Source organism: Schistocerca serialis, chromosome 4, assembly GCF_023864345.2.
Source record: "Schistocerca serialis cubense isolate TAMUIC-IGC-003099 chromosome 4, iqSchSeri2.2, whole genome shotgun sequence".
NCBI classification, from domain to species: domain Eukaryota; kingdom Metazoa; phylum Arthropoda; class Insecta; order Orthoptera; family Acrididae; genus Schistocerca; species Schistocerca serialis.
Genome location: NC_064641.1, coordinates 54,404,284 through 54,425,656, shown reverse-complemented (window position 1 = coordinate 54,425,656; position 21,373 = coordinate 54,404,284). Strand labels below are relative to the sequence as shown.

Sequence of the window (21,373 nt, the reverse complement as noted above, 5' to 3'; positions counted from 1 at the left end):
GAGAAACACGGCATCTACCTGGGAACCCGTGTCTATGGCCCTCTGAGTCTCGTGGACAAATAGCGCGAGCTGCGTTTCACACGATCGTCTTTTTCGAAATCCATGCTGATTCCTACAGAGTAGATTTCTACTCTCCAGAAAAGTCATTATCCTCGAACCTAATACGTGTTCCAAAATTCTACAACTGATCGACGTTAGAGGGGTTGGGTTGAGGGTGGGTTGTTTGGGGAAGACCAGACAGCGAGGTCATCGGTCGCATTGGATTAGGGAAGGACGGGGAAGGAAGTCGGCCGTGCCCTTTCAAAGGAACCATCCCGGCATTTGCCTGGAGCGGTTTAGGGAAATCACGGAAAACCTAAATCAGGATGGCCGGACGCGGGATTGAACCGTCGTCCTCCCGAATGCGAGTCCAGTGTGCTAACCACTGCGCCACCTCGCTCGGTCAATCGACGTTAGAGATATAGGTATATAGTTCCGCACATCTGTTCGGCGTCCCTTCTTGAAAACGGGAATGACCTGTGCCCTTTTCCAATCTTTTGGAACCCTACGCTCTTCTAGAGACTTACGGTACACCGCTGCAAAAAGGGGGCAAGTTCCTTCACGTACTCTGAGTAAAATCGAACTGGCATCCCATCAGGCCCAGCTATTCTTTCTTTATTTACGCCATAAACGCTTTCATGTATACGTCAATTTCATGGTGGTTTGAAGGAAGAAAAATTAGGTTTTAATGTCTCATAGACGATGGAATCATTAGAGACGGAGCACAAGCTCAGATGAAGGAAGGACGCGAAAGAAATAGCACTTGTTCTTTTGAAAAACGTTTTCTGCAAGCGATTTAGGAAAACCCGGCGGTCACTGGCTTCGCCTCTCTCGGGTGCCAGTCCTATGTATTACCACTGTACTATTTTGCTTGGTCTATTGATTGAAGCACAGGTGCCGTGTCTGTCTACGAAGACTGCGAAGTTCGGGAAGGGTGACGCCGTTTCCGAGGAAAGCGCGTAATTTTTAGTGTGGGAAAGTACCCCACTCTAGATTCTAATCAGCCGATGAAACACATGTAGAGGATTAGGGAGCGAGCGCGTCCCAGTGTGTGTGGAAAGCGAAACCGTGGGAGCAGATCCAGAGTAGGTGAGCTGGTGAGCTCGCTGGGAACTGCTGGGGCGTTGGGAGAGTGTGGAGTGCGTTATTTACGACCGCGCAACTGGCGTGCGACCGCGGCAGGCCGAACCGTTTGGCGGCGTTTCGCAGCGCTGCGTCGCGTTGGTGTCGCAATTCGCGTACAGCGGCTGACACAAGTAGCGGCTTCCTGCCCGCAAACACGCCAGAGGCCTCAAGGATACTGCTGCACAAACTCTCTCCAGTAAACTACGCACTTCGTCACTGGACATCATCCTCTTAGGGGCTCCGCGCCTCACACGGTAAAAACCGTACCCGCGTAGGAGAGCTTTCTTGTCCTTCTGTCTATCTGTCTGTCCGAATGTTCAGACTCATATTTCTCAGGAGCCGGTGGAGGTATCTAGTTGAAATCTGTGTCACATATTAAGGTGTACGGTCCCATGGCGACGTAAAACATGTACGCTTCCAAGTCAACGGCGTCAGAATATATGGATATTTATTTCAAATATTTTGATATTTCCCGTTGACCTGGAATCATGAAACGTGGCAATAATCATGTGTATACGGTACAAGTAAAGGAAAAAATCCGAAAATTGATAATTTATAATTATATCACAAGAAAAAAATTATTTTCATTTGTTATCTGTCCGTCCGTCTGTCTGTCAGTTAAGACCCTTTTTTCTCAAGGACGTTTGGACGTATCAAGCTCAAATTTGTGTCTCGTGTTAAGGCCTACGGTCCCTTGGCGCTGTAAAATACTTAGGCTCTGTAAAATACTTAGGCTTCTAAGTCAGTGCAGTCAAAAGCTACGGGCATTTACGTCACATATTCTGATATTCACAAACTCACTCATCAAAACCTTTGGGGTATTCTCCATTTACATAGAGTTATGAAATTTGGAAAGAAGTGTGGTTTTACTGTACAGTTAAGGGAAAAAAAATCCGAAAATTATTCATTTGTAATTATATCACACGATAAAAAGCATTCCCACGAGCTTTGGAATTCCGAAGACCGAGATCTTGCCAGCACAGATATCGATGATAGGCAAAAATTGCTGAGATTTCCGCTTCCCAGGATGGATGAACTATCTATAGACATAATTAAGTTCGTACGGAACCCTCAAACCCTCAGAGCGCGAGCACACTGGACTTGCATTCGGGAGGACGGCGGTTCAATCCCGCGTCCGGCCATCCTGATTTAGGTTTTCCGTGATTTCCCTAAATCGCTCCAGGCAACAATCCCGCGTCCGGCCATCCTGATTTAGGTTTTCCGTGATTTCCCTAAATCGCTCCAGGCAAATGCTGGGATAGTTCCTTTGAAAGGGCACGGCCGACTTCCTTCCCTAATCCGATGAGACCGATGACCTCGCTGTTCGGTCTCTTCCCACAAACAAACAACAAACAACAACCTCAGAGCGCGAGTTCTAGTCGCACCTAGCCAATCTTTCTTTTTCTTTTTTTTCCTCTCCAGCGTTTCTGTTCGTTTTATGCCGTCTTTCACCTCCTTCTATTTCACTCTCATCTTTTTTTCCTTCGTGCTTACCATACCCACAGCCCCCAAAAGCCATACGTCCCTGACATCATACAATGTCGATCATCGAGATACGCGTTGATCCTAGCGCAACGCACTTAATAAAGATCAAGTGGTCGAAACCTGCCGATAGCGGCATCGAAATAATATAAGTATTATTTCTAACACCCACCAATCTATGCAGGAAGAAAAACTGCTTTCAATAACCTGATCATGGCTCAGTACTCGGAGGAAAAAAACGGTTTACTTAATCCAATCTTTGTCTGCCCTTGCTGCTGCATCCGTGCTGTCACAAAGCCTTTGTTCTCGTGTTTCCATAAAGTGTATTCCTTGTTTATTCTTTGCACTGCATCAGTATTTCTTTTAGCACCTTTCCGTGGCACCAAACGTACACTTGTGCTCGGCAAGCCTCCATACGTTGCCTTGTGGCTGCTACGCAGTGCTGGAGTGGCCGAGCGGTTCTAGGCGCTACAGTCTGGAACCGCGCGACCGCTACGGTCGCAGGTTCGAACTCTGCCTCGGGCATGAATGTGTGTGACGTCCTTAGGTTAGTTAGGTTTAAGTAGTTCTAGGTTCTAGGGGACTGATGACCTCAGAAGTTAAATCCCATAGTGCTCACAGCCATTTGAACCATTTGCTACGCAGTGAAACAGTATTATTTTTCTCCTTCCCATTCTATAAGGTGTCCAAAACCTGTACGGTCAAAATAATACAGACGGACTCTAAACTGAATATTTTGATACAAGGGATGAATGGTTGGAAATAAATGTTGCAAGCAGTTCGACGTCTTCAGTAGGCTTGTGAATTATTATGGGTAGAGGTTACACTCAACAACCGAGCTAGGTTAATAGTTGGCTCCTTTTACCGACCTCTCGACTCAGCAACATTAGTGGCAGAACAACTGAGAGAAAATTTGGAATACATTTCACATAAATTTTCTCAGCATGTTATAGTCTTAGGTGGAGATTTCAATTTACCAGATATAGCCGGGGACACTCAAATGTTTAGGACGGGTGGTAGGGACAGAGCATCGAGTGACATTATACTGAGTGCACTATCCGAAAATTACCTCGAGCAATTAAACAGAGAACCGACTCGTGGAGATAACATCTTGGACTTACTGACAAACAGACCCGAACTTTTCGACTCTGTATGCACAGAACAGGGAATCAGTGATCACAAGGCCGTTGCAGCATCCCTGAATATGGAAGTTAATAGGAATACAAAAAAAGGGAGGAAGATTTATCTGTTTAGCAAGAGTAATAGAAGGCAGATTTCAGACTACCTAACAGATCAAAACAAAAATTTCTGTTCCGACACTGACAATGTTGAGTGTTTATGGAAAAAGTTCAAGGCAATCGTAAAATGCGTTTTAGACAGATACGTGCCGAGTAAAACTGTGAGGGACGGGAAAAACCCACCGTGGTTCAACAACAAAGTTAGGAAACTACTGCGAAAGCAAAGAGAGCTTCACTCCAAGTGTAAACGCAGCCAAAACCTCTCAGACAAACAGAAGCTAAACGATGTCAAAGTTAGCGTAAGGAGGGCTATGCGTGAAGCGTTCAGTGCATTCGAAAGTAAAATTCTATGTACCGAGTTGACAGAAAATCCTAGGAAGTTCTGGTCTTACGTTAAATCAGTAAGTGGCTCGAAACAGCATATCCAGACACTCCGGGATGATGATGGCGTTGAAACAGAGGATGACACGCGTAAAGCTGAAATACTAAACACCTTTTTCCAAAGCTGTTTCACAGAGGAAGACCGCACTGCAGTTCCTTCTCTAAATCCTCGCACAAACGAAAAAATGGCTGACATCGAAATAAATGTCCAAGGAATAGAAAAGCAACTGGAATCACTCAATAGAGGAAAGTCCACTGGACCTGACGGGATACCAATTCGATTCTACACAGAGTACGCGAAAGAACTTGCCCCCCTTCTAACAGCCGTGTACCTCAAGTCTCTAGAGGAACAGAAGGTTCCAAATGATTGGAAAAGAGCACAGGTAATTCCAGTCTTCAAGAAGGGTCGTCGAGCAGATGCGCAAAACTATAGACCTATATCTCTGACGTCGATCTGTTGTAGAATTTTAGAACATGCTTTTTGCTCGCGTATCATGTCGTTTTTTGGAAACCCAGAATCTACTCTGTAGGAATCAACATGGATTCCGGAAACAGCGATTGGAAAACAGCACAGGTAATCCCAGTCTTCAAGAAGGGTCGTCGAGCGGGTGCGCAAAACTATAGACCTATATCTCCAACGTCGATCTGTTGTAGAATTTTAGAACATGCTTTTTGCTCGCGTATCATGTCGTTTTTGGAAACCCAGAATCTACTCTGTAGGAATCAACATGGATTCCGGAAACAGCGATTGGAAAAGAGCACAGGTAATCCCAGTCTTCAAGAAGGGTCGTCGAGCAGATGCGCAAAACTATAGACCTATATCTCTGACGTCGATCTGTTGTAGAATTTTAGAACATTTTTTTTGCTCGCGTATCATGTCGTTTTTGGAAACCCAAAATCTACTCTGTAGGAATCAACATGGATTCCGGAAACAGCGATCGTGTGAGACCCAACTCGCTTGATTTCTTCATGAGAGCCAGAAATTATTAGATACAGGCTCCCAGGTAGATGCTATTTTCCTTGACTTCCGGAAGGCGTTAGATACAGTTCCGCACTGTCGCCTGATAAACAAAGTAAGAGCCTACGGAATATCAGACCAGCTGTATGGCTGGATTGAAGAGTTTTTAGCAAACAGAACACAACATGTTGTTATCAGTGGGGAGACGTCTACAGACGTTAAAGTAACCTCTGGCGAGCCACAAGGGAGTGTTATTGGACCATTGCTTTTCACAATATATATAAATGACCTAGTAGATAGCGTCGGAAGTTCCATGCGGCTTTTCACGGATGATGCTGTAGTATACAGAGAAGTTGCAGCATTAGAAAATTGTAGCGAAATGCAGGAAGATCTGCAGCGGATAGGCACTTGGTGCAGGGAGTGGCAACTGACCCTTAACATAGACAAATGTAATGTATTGCGAATACATAGAAAGAAAGATCCTTTATTGTATGATTATATGATAGCGGAACAAACACTGCTGCAGTATGCGTGCGGAACGATTTGAAGTGGAATGATCATATAAAATTAATTGTTGGTAAGACGGGTGCCAGGTTGAGATTCATTGGGAGAGTCCTTAGAAAATGTAGTCCATCAACAAAGGAGGTGGCTTACAAAACACTCGTTCGACCTATACTTGAGTATTGCTCATCAGTGTGGGATCCGTACCAGATCGGGTTGACGGAGTAGATAGAGAAGATCCAAAGAAGAACGGCGCGTTTCGTCACAGGGTTATTTGGGAAGTGTGATAGCGTTACGGAGATGTTTAGCAAACTCAAGTGGCAGACTCTGCAAGAGAGGCGCTCTGCATCGCGGTATAGCTTGCTCGCCAGGTTTCGAGAGGGTGCGTTTCTGGATGAGGTATCGAACATATTGCTTCCCCTACTTATACCTTCCGAGGAGATCACGAATGTAAAACAAGAGAGATTCGAGCGCGTACGGAGGCATTCAGACAGTTGTTCTTCCCGCGAACCATACGCGACTGGAACAGAAAAGGGAGGTAATGACCGTGGCCCGTAAAGTGCCCTCCGCCACACACCGTTGGGTGGCTTGCGGAGTATAAATGCAGATGTAGATGTAGGCCCATATTTGTAAACTGAGTTTCCATAACAAACAATTGCCTGCCGTATCAACGTTGGCGGCGCTACCTTGAAACACGGAGGTTATAATAAAGGGGATATGGCGTCATCTACGCCGAGCACAGCTTCAGTTGAAACTTGTTAGCCAGACGTGGTAGCCGAGCGGTTCTAGGCGCTTCAGTCCGGAACCGCACGACTGCATGCCTCGGGCATGTTTTGATGGATCTTAGGAGTCTGTTTCTCCGTTAAAGCCCTTCGTTAAACGTACCCTCTCAGCGTTAATGCGTTTAATTTACAGTCAGTTTTGAGCACGCACTCTGAATCAATATATTTTTGTGCATGAGTACTCATCATCATACAATTAAAAATTTAATTTTTTTACGCCAGTTCTCAGTCGTCGAGCATGGTGTACATCGTGGGAAGACAGCCGAACGTTTTATTTCCCTTTTAAGTGAAATCTAAGAGCACAGCTGCAGTACTGATACTTCGTTAAGGCTCATCAGTATGGCGGGCACTGGCTTCACTTTTGTGGCGTAACGGCATGTCCCTGTATTCTAATATCCCTGCCTTGAAAGCCAGTAGACAATCGTGTGTGGCGAGGCCACGCTTCATTTTACATTCGATCTTCAGTTGTCGAAGATGGAATATTACTGTTTATAGAAAGGTGTGTTTAATGTGTAGTGTAATAGGGTATAGTGCCGCAAAGGCCGAACAAAAATAGAGATTATTGGTTATTGCATGGCGAGTATTCGCGGGAAGGCAGCTACGCACCTATCGTAAACAACGTGCAAGAAATGAGGCTAAATTATTTTCAATATCCAGAGCTCAGTTCTGTCAATGAACTATACAGAGCTGGGCTGTATGCCGAACTTCCTTCAGTTAGTACTGTTCACGGTTGAGGCCTCTGTCAACCGTAATGCTAGTCAACTGCCGCAGTAGTTTTGTGTGGAGTGCCACGCTCGTGTCAGACCAGCAGCAACTATTGTCCGTCAGCTTGTGGGATGGAATTGTGAAGTAGTATCGGTACCTCATTTGTTGCCATCCAGTTTCGTCGTGCTAATTCGTGACACGTTTCCATAGTTATAATGTACGACATTTCTGTTGTTGTTTGCCACTGTATCTCTTGTTGTCCACACGAGGATGTGGTTCGAACACGATGGTGCACCATCCCGTTTCGATATTAATATACATGAGCACGTGGACAATAGAAGCCGGAGCAGTTGGATTGGAAGGAACATCATGTTCTAGGGGCAGTGCGACCGTCCGATCTTATTCGTATGGATTTTCTTCTACAAGATTACGTGAAGTCGTTAGTGAATAGAACTGTTTTACAGGTTCCAGTTGCGTGTTTCATTGTTCAACAAACAGCTGTATTTGAGAGTGCGGCAAATTCTTTGTGTCTTTGCAATTGAAGTATTGAGATTAGCGGGATAACTTACAGTAGTGTCCGCCCCGATAGCTGAATGGTCAGCGTGACGGAAAAGCCGTCCTACGGGCCCGGGTTCGATTCCCGGCTGGGTCGGAGATTTTCTCCGCTCAGGGACTGGGTGTTGTGTTGTCTTCATCATCATTTCATCCCCATCCGGCGCGCAGGTCGCCCAATGTGGCGTCGAATGTAATAAGACCTGCACCAAGGCGGCCGGACCTGTCCCGAAAGGGGCCTCCGGGCCAATGACGCCAAACGCTCATTTCCATTTCCACTTCCAGTAGTCTCTGTGGTCTTCTTGTTCGTATTACTTGTAAGCTGTCTGGATGTGGAGCCGAATCATATTGTAGAATAACTGCCTCTAAATGGATAAAACCGACGTTTCGGACAAGGTCATCAGTCCCTAAGCTTACACACTACTTAACCGAAATTATCCTTAGGACAAACACACACACCCATGCCCGAGGGAGGACTCGAACCTCCGCCAGGACCAGCCGCACAGTCCATGACTGCAGCGCCTTAGACCGCTCGGCTAATCGCGCGCGGCTCTCTGGGTGCACTAATGAAGAAAGAGATATACAGTTTTGGCAGCGGCCCATTTATGTTTCACCTTCACCCCTCAGCTTCAGTAGAGTGATGTACAGTTTCAAGAAAATCTTCGATCAACGCCTCATCAGTACTAGAACAATAGAGATCTGCTGACGAAAGCTGTCTTCAACTGCTGCAGTCACTTCTGGCATCTCCCTTGCTTTATCGTCCATTTCTTAGACAGCAGCAGATTTTTTTCCACCTTCCTTTACTGCCGAGTTCGCTTTTTTATCTTCGCGAAGTCGCCATTTTCGACTTCGTACACTTTATTACTTAATTGTAGAATCCACAGTGTTAATCGCGCAGATCATGTCGATATTTCATAAATGCATTACGAGGATTTATTCCCATGTAATAATTATATTCACAAGTTGTAACGACAGTTTGACCAATGTAGACTCCATGGTGCAGCACTTCGGCGAGAATAATTTTTCAGTATCGTGGAGGGATCTATAATAAGTGTTTTCAGATGAATTATAGGAACTCAACCGACACATTTGGATACTGTATTACTTTCTGCTACGGAAACAATCGATAACACACATGTATTAGCTGAAATAACAGTCCAAATGTGTCTGAACGAGATAAACACGAAGTACAAAAGAGATGTTCCTTGTAGGATGTGTTATCTAGGGACATAAGTATTGACCCAAGTCCAGCTAAAAATAAGTAAAAAGCACATCTCCCTCAATATGCAATATTCTTTTAAATTCGCTTTGTTTTCGTTTCTTCAGCATGCAACGTACGGGAGTGACCGTCTTTCGGATCAATTTCTACGATTCTTGCCGAGTAACTGCAGTAAGGCCTGTCAAAGCCGAAGAATTGTTGATGATGTTGGTAACGTGTGGAGGGTTTGAAACAGGAGTCGCAACGGGCAAGAACCACCATATACAGGGTGTCCGAAAAGTCTTTCCCTGATTACATAAATTGATAACTCAGGCTAGAAGTAAGATACGAATATGAAACTGGTGTCTAGTTGTTTACAAACTATCAAAGTTTTTTTCCACAAATCAGTAAACTTCCACATGAGCACCCTTCGTAGCACATAGCACATCTAGGCGATATTCAATTTCCGTCCACACATTAGCCAACATCACTGGAGGGATAGATTCAACGACTGTGGTTATCCGTTGCCGCAGGGTTTCAAGATCTGGTACACTTGTTCGGTAGACCTCGTCCTTGAGATAACCCCATAAAAAGAAGTCTAATGGGGTTATGTCAGGAGAGCGTGGAGGCCAAACCGTTGGCCCATCACGACCAATCCATCGCCCAGGAAAGGTCATATTGAGATAGGCACGGACATCCAAACCCCAATGAGGCTGTGCACCGTCTTGCTGAAACAAGACATCGGGGTGATACTGAAGCAGCTGAGGAACAGCATACAGTTGCAACATGTCCAGATACACTGCAGATGTGATGGTAGCCTCAGCGAAGAAGAATGGCCCGATAATTCGATCGTGCAATAGCGCGCACCATACATTCACCTTTGGACTGCCTCTGGTGCACTCCATGACCTCGCCAGGGGGTTGTGAACCCAAAATGCGCACATTATGGCGATTCACTATTCCACTAACAAAAAAGGTCGCTTCGTTGGAAAAGGCAGTTCGTCTGAGATAACCATCATCGTCCTCAATACGTGATAGTATTTCGACCGCAAAGTCATATCGACGTGTACTGTCATTGGGCAACAAGGCCTGAACGATTTGCACTTTGTATGCACGAAATAATAAACGTTTGTGTAAAATGTCATGGAGAGAGCTTTTTGGCATCTGTAATTCACGTGAGGCCCTGCGCACCGATTTCTTCGGACTTCGCAGAAAAGACTGCCTTACAGCTTCCACCCTGTCTGCTGAGGTTCTTGGTCGACCAGACCTCGGAAGGTCAGCAACCGATCCTGTGTTCTTGGACTTCTCATACCAGGCTTTAATGCTCTTGACATCAGGTGGAATCCTTCCAAATGTTGTCTGGAAGTGTCTCTGCACTGTGGTTGGTGATCGTGTCTCATGGTACCACACGACACACTGTGCCTTCTCCTGATGGGGTAACATGGCTTCTTGGGCACTGCACCTCATCCACTACTTACGTACTGCGAACCTAAAACAGAAAAAAAACTTTGATGATTGTAAACAATTCGACACAAGTTTCATATTTGTATCTTACTTCTTTCAATTTATGTAATCAGGAAAAGTCTTTTCGGACACCCTGTACTTCGAATCGTCGTTTTTCTAGAAATTAGGGTTCGACGTGCCATCAACAACGAGTTCGTTATTAACTTAATAAAAGTTATTCAAAAGTATCACCCAGTAATTCACATTAATCGATTTAGGAAGACCAAGTTAAATCTGAATTCCGATACCCAGACGAAGACTTGAACCCCTCTCCTCCCTAACAACAGGAGACTCCCCGATACTCCTAAGTGCCGGATACTTTTGTATTTCTCTTGCACTATCTTCATACAATGCAGGTCGAAATGTCATCTCATCTCCACCTCCATCCTTCGCTGCTAACTTTTAGGTTCTTGGGTTGTCCGGTTCCTACGACCGTATTGTTGGCGGGACACTCAATCGTTACCTTTTGTGGGTTATTCTGGTGCACCTTGTATTTGGGCTTTTCAGTACCAACATTCTATCACTTCTATGAAACTTACTGTCAATGATAAAAAAGATGATCTCTCATACGTATTTCCTTTCTCGTAAAAGTGCTTCTTCTCTTCTGTTGATGCCTCCTTCATTTTGATGTCAGTTTTTATATATCCACGAATAACCCCATAATCGTACCGAATCGTCGAACGTTCGTGCGTTACAGCTCCAAAACTCTATGAACCTCTAATTACGCTTGGGTTTTTCCACCGAGACAAATGAATAAATACATGTGTTGGAGGTTGTGTAGTTTTCTGACATTGCTGGAGACTGAATTTGTCCGCACGGCATTGTTTCGTTGACGGACGCCGGAGTCCGGCGCGCCTGAGGTGACATGCGCCGGCTCGGATTGCAGTCATCAGTCATTCAAGATGGCGGCCCATCGACCCCAGCAGGCACCCGCGGGCCGGCCGCCTATCGACTCGTGGCCCGCCTGAACAGCCTCCATAATTCAGACGTCGCGTCGCCGCAGGCGGTCAGCTTTCGATTATACAGCGGCGGTCGGCTGCCCTCCATCGGAAACTGCGCTCAAGTCAACGCGCCGCCACAAAGAGATGCACTGTATAGCGCGCGCAGGCGCTCTAAGTGGCTCCATTGTTAGTCAGGGCGAGGCAGCAGAATAGAAATCACACAGCCCGCGCACTAGTCCACACAATATGGAGACTCACTTTCAAGTTCTCATCAAAATACTAAACATTTTCGACTGCGTCCCAAACTTTTGCGGTCCCTTTTGTCACTTTTTAGACGACCTAGCCCCATCAGCTGCTGGTTTTAACATCATCATGTAATCCGTTCCTTTCAAATGGTAAGATCAAGGCCATTCTCTCATACCTTCATCGACCATCCAACATCTCCTCAACGAGTCGGTCAATAATAGCAAAGCCTTCTTCGCAGTCCCCTGGACTTCCTTTCGTGGTACCTGCTCGCACCAGTTGCTTTTCTGTTCTTCTGTATTTTCACTTATCAATAAAAATATTTAATTTACACTATAAGGAAAGAAGACGCACCACGAAGGAGTTTCACAAATTGATATTCATACAGAATTCGAAGGAAAATGCAAAACCTTAAACTTTGGCGGCCGACGGATGAATGTACGACGCTGCAGAGTATCACCGGCAGCTAGCAAGGATCTTTATTCAAATTCATTACATTATACATATTAACCCACTACCTAACTACATTAGTGGGTCCTATTATCTTACAGAAAAAATGCAGCTCTCTATTCTACACTACAGGTAATCTTAATTCTGTTCTTACCGCTATGTGGTTCCTTATTCTACATAATCTACGAAGAAACTTACGCTACCTGCAGCGTTACAGGTGTGACAGTGCTCTATAAACCTGATGGATGTTGTCCTGGCCCACTGAGCTAATCCCAGTAGGCATGCCCCTGGCACAGGGCTGGCCAGTAACTTGGTATCGCTACAGTCTATCCTTAAAGCCTTCTACATCTAACCTACTTTTACATCTAGTGTCATAATTGGTGCGTGGTCCTGTCCGGTTTTTGTACACCCCCCCCCCCCCCCCCCCCCCCCCCGTCCAGAGCAAGGCGGATTCCAGCCGTGAAGCGGCTGGCCAAGTCCCGGCCCGGCGGAACAGGAAAGGTGCACGGAGTCTGAGTTGGTGTAATTTTTTACTAACTAATGGTTGTCCGTTAGAAAGTTCTTAAGGCCTGTTTTCGAGATTTCGTCTGTTAGCTCGTTCAAGACATTGAAGGTGTTGTCATGCCTTAGTAGGTGGTACGTGTCGTTATTCGGAAGTTGTTGTCGTAGGTCGTTGGCTACGTCATCGAAGAGGTGGCACTCGTACACCACATGTTCTGGGGTGCCTTGCACAGCACCACAATCGCACGCGGGTGTAGCCTGCTTCCCAAAACGACATAGATATGTTGTGTAGGGTCCGAGTCCAGTAAGAAAGTGCAGCATTCCTCTCGTAGGCATGAAGTATGTATGTTTTGCTCGTTCCTCTATGTTCGGTAACAGCTCATAGGTTCTGCGTGCCGTATCCTCCGTTGTTCCACTGTTCCTGCCATAGTTCGATCCCTCTCTTTTTAATCGCGTTTTTATCCCCAGCGTAAACCCCAAGTATCTCCCTAATCTTATCCCTATTCTCCTTCTTCGCCCAGTACCAGCCGGCCTGCTCGCGGATTTTAATGTCCAGTGGACATCCCCATTAGCACAAGAAGCGCCCCTCCAGGTGTTGTCCTGTATGCCCCTGCTGAACGTAGGAGCATGTTCCGCTGCAGCCGGCCGCGGTGGTCTCGCGGTTCTAGGCGCTCAGTCCGGAACCGCGCGACTGCAACGGTCGCAGGTTCGAATCCTGCCTCGGGCATGGATGTGTGTGGTGTCCTTAGGTTAGTTAGGTTTAATTAGTTCTAAGTTCTAGGGGACTGATGACCACAGATGTTAAGTCCCATAGTGCTTAGAGCCATTTGAACCATTTGTTCCGCTGCACTCTTCTTACGGCCATAGCAGGCATGACACTCGTAAGTCCTATCCTACTATTGAAGTTAAGATACTATTGTGATATAGTTTGATTAAATTGGGTGGAAGATGAAAGCGTTTGTGGCCTATTCCAATGACGTTGTTTAGTAATACTAAGGATTTTTGAGATACGGTATCAGCAAGGATAGCAAACAGAGAACATTTCGATAGCAGGCTATAAAGTCACTGCGAATTTCATTCCGTGCACTCAGTTGGACAGTAGCTGTTCCTTGCGGACAGACGCGTGAACAATATACGCAGATGTCACCATTTGAGAGAGGACGTGTAGACGGGCTCAAAGAAGCGGGTTGGAGTAATCGCTCGACTTTGAGTAGGAGCGATACCACCCCAGATCACATAAGAAACAGGTTGACCGTCCTTACGGCGGAACAGGCAACCGTAAAAATAGTTTTCCCGTCGGTCAACAGATGTCGCAGGCGACGCTACAATGCTAACTGCCCTGTCCATGTCGCGGAATTGGCAACGCTGTATCTTCGGTGACGTGAATTAGGTTGATTTGTTTTCGGCTAGACCGCTGCGCGCGAAATGCATTCCTCACACAGCTGACTGTAGCTCATGATCGGCTGTGATTTTTCCCGAGTTTTCAATCGAAGAATGTTGATTAGCTCCTGTAATTCTACAAACAAAGTTTATTTCTACTGTTGGGATACTTCTCACAATCATATGCGAAATGAAGTAAATGAAAAGTAACACACAAACATTTCTCGCGAGTTACTTTTGAACTGCAGACTGTATTACAGTAGCATAGGTTTTACGCTCGCCTTTCTTTGTTATGCAGCTCTTCTGATACGGATTATGGTGGTAAAAGAGATCTCCACGTGTAGGTTAACACTATAAAGCTTTCAAAATCTTCTCAATGTCTTTGAAATATAATCAGTTAATTTACTGACAAATACTGCACCGAGCAGTGGGTTTCGCGTCCTGACATTACCGACAGAATTATTTATTTTGCATAGAGTATGTATAGGGATTAGGTGAGTTATAATGACAATATATTTTTCATATTGAGACTGTAAATAAGTTTAAGAAACAGATTTTGCTTCCTTTCTAAGTATTTCTGTAAGCGTTCTTAAGTATAACCACATTTTGCATTTGATTACTGTTAGTGGTAAACGAATATAATTTCATGTACGCACTTAACAACGATATCTTCGAAAAAAAAAATAAAGGAAGGGCTGCCACGTTATATCAGAATATAAGATCGACAAAATTTAGATAGGATCGAATGCTTAGGGCTCTTTATTAATTCTTACTCGTAACTAATTCATTGATTTAAAATCCACTTCTGTAACCTTTCTTTATCTTTGACTGGAAATCTGAACATTTTTAGTTCAGGATTTGTCCGTCTAATCCTTCCACAGTTGATATACTCGCAGGCACTCGGCATGACGACTCGATCCACTACCACCGGTATGTCAGAAACAGCTGTACTTCACAGACGCTTGGCAGTGGAAAGCTGCACGCGTTCGGTCGATGTTGCCACATACAGGGTTATTACAAATGATTGAAGCGATTTCACAGCTCTACAATAACTTTATTATTTGAGATATTTTCACAATGCTTTGCACACACATACAAAAACTCAAAAAGTATTTTTTAGGCATTCACAAATGTTCGATATGTGCCCCTTTAGTGATTCGGCAGACATCAAGCCGATAATCAAGTTCCTCCCACACTCGGCGCAGCATGTCCCCATCAATGAGTTCGAAAACATCGTTGATGCGAGCTCGCAGTTCTGGCACGTTTCTTGGTAGAGGAGGTTTAAACACTGAATCTTTCACATAACCCCACAGAAAGAAATCGCATGGGGTTAAGTCGGGAGAGCGTGGAGGCCATGACATGAATTGCTGATCATGATCTCCACCACGACCGATCCATCGGTTTTCCAATCTCCTCTTTACGAAATGCCGAACATCATGATGGAAGTGCGGTGGAGCACCATCCTGTTGAAAGATGAAGTCGGCGCTGTCGGTCTCCAGTTGTGGCATGAGCCAGTTTTCCAGCATGTCCAGATACACGTGTCCTGTAACGTTTTTTTCTCAGAAGAAAAAGGGGCCGTAAACTTTAAACCGTGAGATTGCACAAAACACGTTAACTTTTGGTGAATTGCGAATTTGCTGCACGAATGCGTGAGGATTCTCTACCACCCAGATTCGCACATTGTGTCTGTTCACTTCACCATTAAGAAAAAATGTTGCTTCATCACTGAAAACAAGTTTCGCACTGAACGCATCCTCTTCCATGAGCTGTTGCAACCGCGCCGAAAATTCAAAGCGTTTGACTTTGTCATCGGGTGTCAGGGCTTGTAGCAATTGTAAACGGTAAGGCTTCTGCTTTAGCCTTTTCCGTAAGATTTTCCAAACCGTCGGCTGTGGTACGTTTAGCTCCCTGCTTGCTTTATTCGTCGACTTCTGCGGGCTACGCGTGAAACTTGCCCGCACGCGTTCAACCGTTTCTTCGCTCACTGTAGGCCGACCCGTCGATTTCCCCTTACAGAGGCATCCAGAAGCTTTAAACTGCGCATACCATCGCCGAATGGAGTTAGCAGTTGGTGGATCTTTGCTGAACTTCGTCCTGAAGTGTCGTTGCACTGTTATGACTGACTGATGTGAGTGCATTTCAAGCACGATGTGAGTGCATTTCGGCTCCTGTCGCCATTTTGTCTCACAGCGCTCTCGAGCGCTCTGGCGGCAGAAACCTGAAGCGCGGCTTCAGCCGAACAAAACTTTAAGTTTTTCTACGTATCTGTAGTGTGTCGTGACCATATGTCAATGAATGGAGCTACAGTGAATTTATGAAATCGCTTCAATCATTTGTAATAGCCCTGTATTTCTCACAACGGAGTGCTATCTAGTGGTTGGTGCCACAAGTAAGTGTGTGACGCTGTCGCTGCCTGGTGGCCGTTCCCTGACAATGGTTGCCTGCTAGACCAAGCGATCGGGCAATCTGTTTCTTACGTGATCTGGGATACCACTACTCGACGGTGTTGGCAGGAATGGACGAACCGTGGCCGAACACAGCGTCAGAAAGGAAGCGGTCCACCTAGAGAGTTGTCAGGAGGAGAGGACTGAGCAGTCGCCAAAGAGGTACTCAGAGCTCCGGATTCATCATTGGGGTACCAACCTGACTGTCACCCGCCATACGGCCCGACAACAAGAACTCATGTTCAGGCATGCCATATATTTTCGTTGCAGGACCCCTGTAGTTGTCATCCGCGGTACCCTTACAGCGCAGCAGCACGTCAACGATATCCTACGCCCCGTTTTGTTCTCCTTCATGGCAAAGTATCGTAGGCTTACATTTCAGCAATGCCCACTCCCACTTGCCAAACCCCGCCTTGGACAGGAAGGTCGCACGATCTCTCTCAGTCCAGAATGTTAGGGCATTCTGGGCAGGATACCTAAACCAGCCAGGGATTTTGAAGATCTGACGCGCCAATTGAACAAAATGTGGCACGATATCCCCAATCAATGCACAGCCGAATGATTCCTTACATAAGGGCCAGACGTGGATCAAAGCGATACTGACATGCTCAATTTGTAAAGCTCTTTCTATTGAATAAATCATCAAATTTTTCGGAAATTGTAATAATGTACGTCAGATCTACGGATTTCCGTCCAATTCGGATAATTCCTCTGTGGTGCTCCTTTTTTTGTGACTGCACCCGGTCTTTATTTCGCACTTGCAGCTGTTCTAAGGAATTACACTTCCGCCGTTTCAGTATTTCTCGCCATCTTTCATCATTTGGATTTGCAGCTCCTTGTGTTGACTGTGTTTGCAGTTAAAATTGTAGGATGTGAGGTCCACCAGTTATGCAAAACACCGTTTTTTCTCAGTACCAAAACATGTTTCAGCACCACTGTGCCATCATCAGTGGGTTTCCGTTTTATTTATTCTGTAGTGTGAACACTTTTGTTAAATGATTACAAAATTATGTGGATATTTAGTTCAAACAATAGTTTGTTTCTTTTTGTTAATACACTTGGTGTGCTTGAATTTTCCGGATCACTTGTGTATTATTTACTACAAGTAGCTTGTCATCTGCAACCAAACGATGTTGATGAGGAAATTTTGCTGGCAGTTAACCTATCATCTAGGATGTAATTTGGTTTGTCGCGATGTTTCCGCGCCTATATTCGTTTTTACTTTTTCGTGTGGCAAACCCTTTTGTTCTCCGCCTCATGGGGAGGTGTCGTGATGCACACGACAGAGTCAGTCCAATTCTCCCAAGGGCCGGCATAACCGCTGCCACTTTGATTCGTATGCTCTTTCTTCCTTGTTTCGTAAGCATTCACCCGTTGTTGTTGTTGTGGTCTTCAGTCCTGAGACTGGTTTGATGCAGCTCTCCATGCTACTCTATCCTGTGCAAGCTGCTTCATCTCCCAGTACGTACTGCAGCCTACATCCTTCTGAATCTGCTTAGTGTATTCATCTCTTGGTCTCCCTCTACTATTTTTACCCTCCACGCTGCCCTCCAATACTAAATTGGTGATCCCTTGATGCCTCAGAACATGTCCTACCATCCGATCCCTCCTTCTAGTCAAGTTGTGCCACAAACTCCTCTTCTCTCCAATTCTATTGAATATCTCCTCATTAGTTATGTGATCTACCCATCTAATCTTCAGCATTCTTCTGTAGCACCACATTTCGAAAGCTTCTATTCTCTTCTCGTCCAAACTATTTATCGTCCATGTTTCACTTCCTTACGTGGGTGCACACCATACAAATACTTTCAGAAACGACTTCCTGACACTTAAATCTATAGTCGATATTAACAAATTTGTCTTCTTCAGAAACGCTTTCCTTGCTATTGCCAGTCTACTTTTTATATCCTCTCTACTTCGACCATCATCAGTTATTTTGCTCCCCAAATAGCAAAACTCCTTTACTACTTTAAGTGTCTCATTTCCTAATCTAATTCCCTAGCATCACCCGATTTAATTCGACTACATTCCATTATCCTCGTTTTGCTTTTGTTGATGTTCATCTTATATCCTCCTTTCAAGACACTGTCCATTCCGTTCAACTGCTCTTCTCAAAATTGTTATTTCTTCTCCACGGATTTTAATACCTACTCCGAATTTTTCTTTTGTTTCCTTTACTGCTTGCTCAATATACAGATTGAATAACATTGGGGAGAGGCTACAACCCTGTCTCACTCCCTTTCCAACCACTGCTTCCCTTTCATGTCCCTCGACTCTTATAACTACCACCTGGTTTCTGTACAAATTGTAAATATCCTTTCCCTCCCTGTATTTTACCCCTGCCACCTTCAGAGTTTGAAAGAGAGTATTCCACTCAACATTGTCGAAAGCTTTCTCTAAGTCTACAAATGCTAGAAACGTAGGTTTGCCTTTTCTTAATCTAGCTTCTAAGATAAGTTGTAAGGTCTGTATTGGCCCATCAGTCGCAAATACGAGCGCGCACGATGGGGTGGGTGGCATTGATTGACAGAATTGTTGGCTATTTTCCTGAGGAATATCGTGTCAAATGCTGTGCAATTGGTGCGTTGCTTCGTGAAAATTCCGACCTGGTTCGAGGGCCCAGCCTAATGCTCCAAACGTTCTCAATTGGGGGGAGATCCGGCGACCTTGCTGGCCAAGGTAGGGTTTGCCAAGCCCGAAGACAAGCAGCAAAAACTGTCGCCGTGTGTGGGGGAGCAGCATCTTTCTGAAATGCAAGCCCAGAACGGCTTGCCAGGAAGGGCAACAAAACGAGCCATAGAATATTGTAGGTGTGCCGTTGTGCCGCGGGTGACAACCAAAGGACTCCTGCTGTGAAAAGTAGCGACACGCCAGACCATGACTCCTGGTTGTCGCGGTGTGTGGTATGCGACAGTCGGGTTGGTGTTCCACAGCTGTCTGGGGCGTCTTCAGACACGTCTTCGGCCTGGGACTCATTGACTAGAGTAGAATTGTCTTCAGTGATGAGTCCCGTATCGAACTGACCTCAGATTTCCGGCGAAGACGTATCTGGAGACGCCCATGACAGCGGTGAGATACCAACCTGGTTGTCGTCCGCCATACGGCCTGACAGCCAGGAGTGATCACCAGGGGTAGCACATCTTTTCGTTGCAAGTCCCCTGTGTTTGTCATCCATGGCACCCTTACAGCACAGCAGTACGTCAAGTATATTCTACGCACCGTTTTGTTGCCCTTCGTGGCCAACTGGACATAATGTGGCACGATATCCCTCAGGAGGACATCGAACAACTCTTGTCAATCAATGCCAAGCCGAGTAACTGGTTGCATCAGGGCCAGAGGTGGACCAGCGCGTTATTCACTTGCTCAATTTGTGAAGCTCCATTTCTTCAATAAATCATCGAGTATTTCTGAAATTGTAATCATTTCTCTGTCTTTACATCTTTATTACATCTATCGATTTCTCTCTCGTTCCGATAATTACGAGGGTCACTCCAAAAGAAATGCACACTATTTTTTGTAAAAATACACTTTTCATTCTGCATGTGTGAAAGTTTTACAGTTTGTAGATACATCCTTCCCGCTTGTTTTCGAACTCAGTTCAACCTGTTCCCGTGAGTGGCGCCGTCACAGCATGTCTTCAAGATGGCTGCTACACTTGACGTTCGTCAGAATCAACGTGCTGTCATAGAATTCCTGTGCTGTGAAAACGAGACAATGGGAAACATCCACAAGAGGTTGAAAAATGTGTATGGAGATGCTGCTGTCGATCGCAGCACAGTTAGTCAGTGGGCAAGCAAGTTACGTGATGAAAGCGGACACGGCAATGTTGAGGATTGGCCTCGCAGCGGCAAGCCTCGTACTGCACACACTCCAGACAATGTGGAGAGAGTTAACAAACTGGTGACTGCTGACAGATGCATCATAGTGAACGAATTGTCACGCTACGTTGGGATAGGGGAAGGAAGTGTTTGCAGAATACTGAAAGTGTTGGCATTAAAAAAGGTTTGTTCCAAGTGAGTTTCCAGGATGTTGACAGTGGCTCACAGAGAAACAAGAAAAACGGTATGCAGCGAACTTTTGGAACAGTACGAGAATGGTGGAAATGAATTTCTTGGAAGAATTATGACAGGTGATGAAACATGGCTCCATCATTTTCAGAGACGAAGAGGCAATCAATGGAGAGGCATCATGCAAGTTCACCCAAGAAAAAAAATTCAAAACCACACCTTCTGCTGGAAAAGTTATGGCTATGGTGTTTTTCGATTCCGAAGGACTCTTGCTTGTGGACATCATGCCAAGTGGAACCACCATAAATTCTGATGCATATGTGACGACACTGAAGAAACTTCAAGCTCGACTTAGTCGTGTTCGACCACGTCGGCAAAAGCAGGATGTTTTGCTGTTGCACGACAATGCACGGCCACATGTCAGTCAAAAAACCATGGAAGCGATCACAAAACTCGGATAGACAACACTGAAACATCCGCCTTACGGTCCTGACCTGGCTCCATGTGACTATCATCTCTTTGGGAAACTGAAAGACTCTCTTCGTGGAACAAGGTTTGAAGATGATGACTCCCTTGTGCACGCTGCCAAACAGTGGCTCCAGCAGGTTGGTCCCGAATTTTACCGTGCGGGTATACAGCCGCTGGTTCCAAGATGGCGTAAGGCAGTTGAGAGCGATGGAAATTATGTGGAGAAATGAAAATATTGCTCCTAAAGGATGTATCTACACACTGTAAAACTTTCAAACATGTACGAGGTGCATTCAAGTTCTAAGGCCTCCGATTTTTTTTCTAATTAACTGCTCACCCGAAATCGATGAAACTGGCGTTACTTCTCGACGTAATCGCCCTGCAGACGTACACATTTTTCACAATGCTGACGCCATGATTCCATGGCAGCGGCGAAGGCTTCTTTAGGAGTCTGTTTTGACCACTGGAAAATCGCT

The 21,373-nt window shown here is 45.4% G+C and overlaps 2 protein-coding genes across 2 annotated transcripts in view; both read left to right on the top strand.

Annotated features, from left to right (window-relative positions):
- Positions 1-21,373, top strand: part of LOC126474227 (uncharacterized) — a 919,981-nt gene that overhangs the window by 887,538 nt on the left and 11,070 nt on the right. The gene's annotated exons all lie outside the window — the stretch shown is intronic.
- The window catches only part of LOC126474226 (SH3 and multiple ankyrin repeat domains protein 3), a 147,900-nt gene continuing 137,855 nt past the window's right edge, over positions 11,329-21,373 (top strand). Inside the window, exon 1 of the mRNA XM_050101691.1 lies at positions 11,329-11,555. Within this exon, the coding sequence (XP_049957648.1) occupies positions 11,329-11,555 (227 nt within the window). The remainder of the gene's footprint in view (positions 11,556-21,373) is intronic.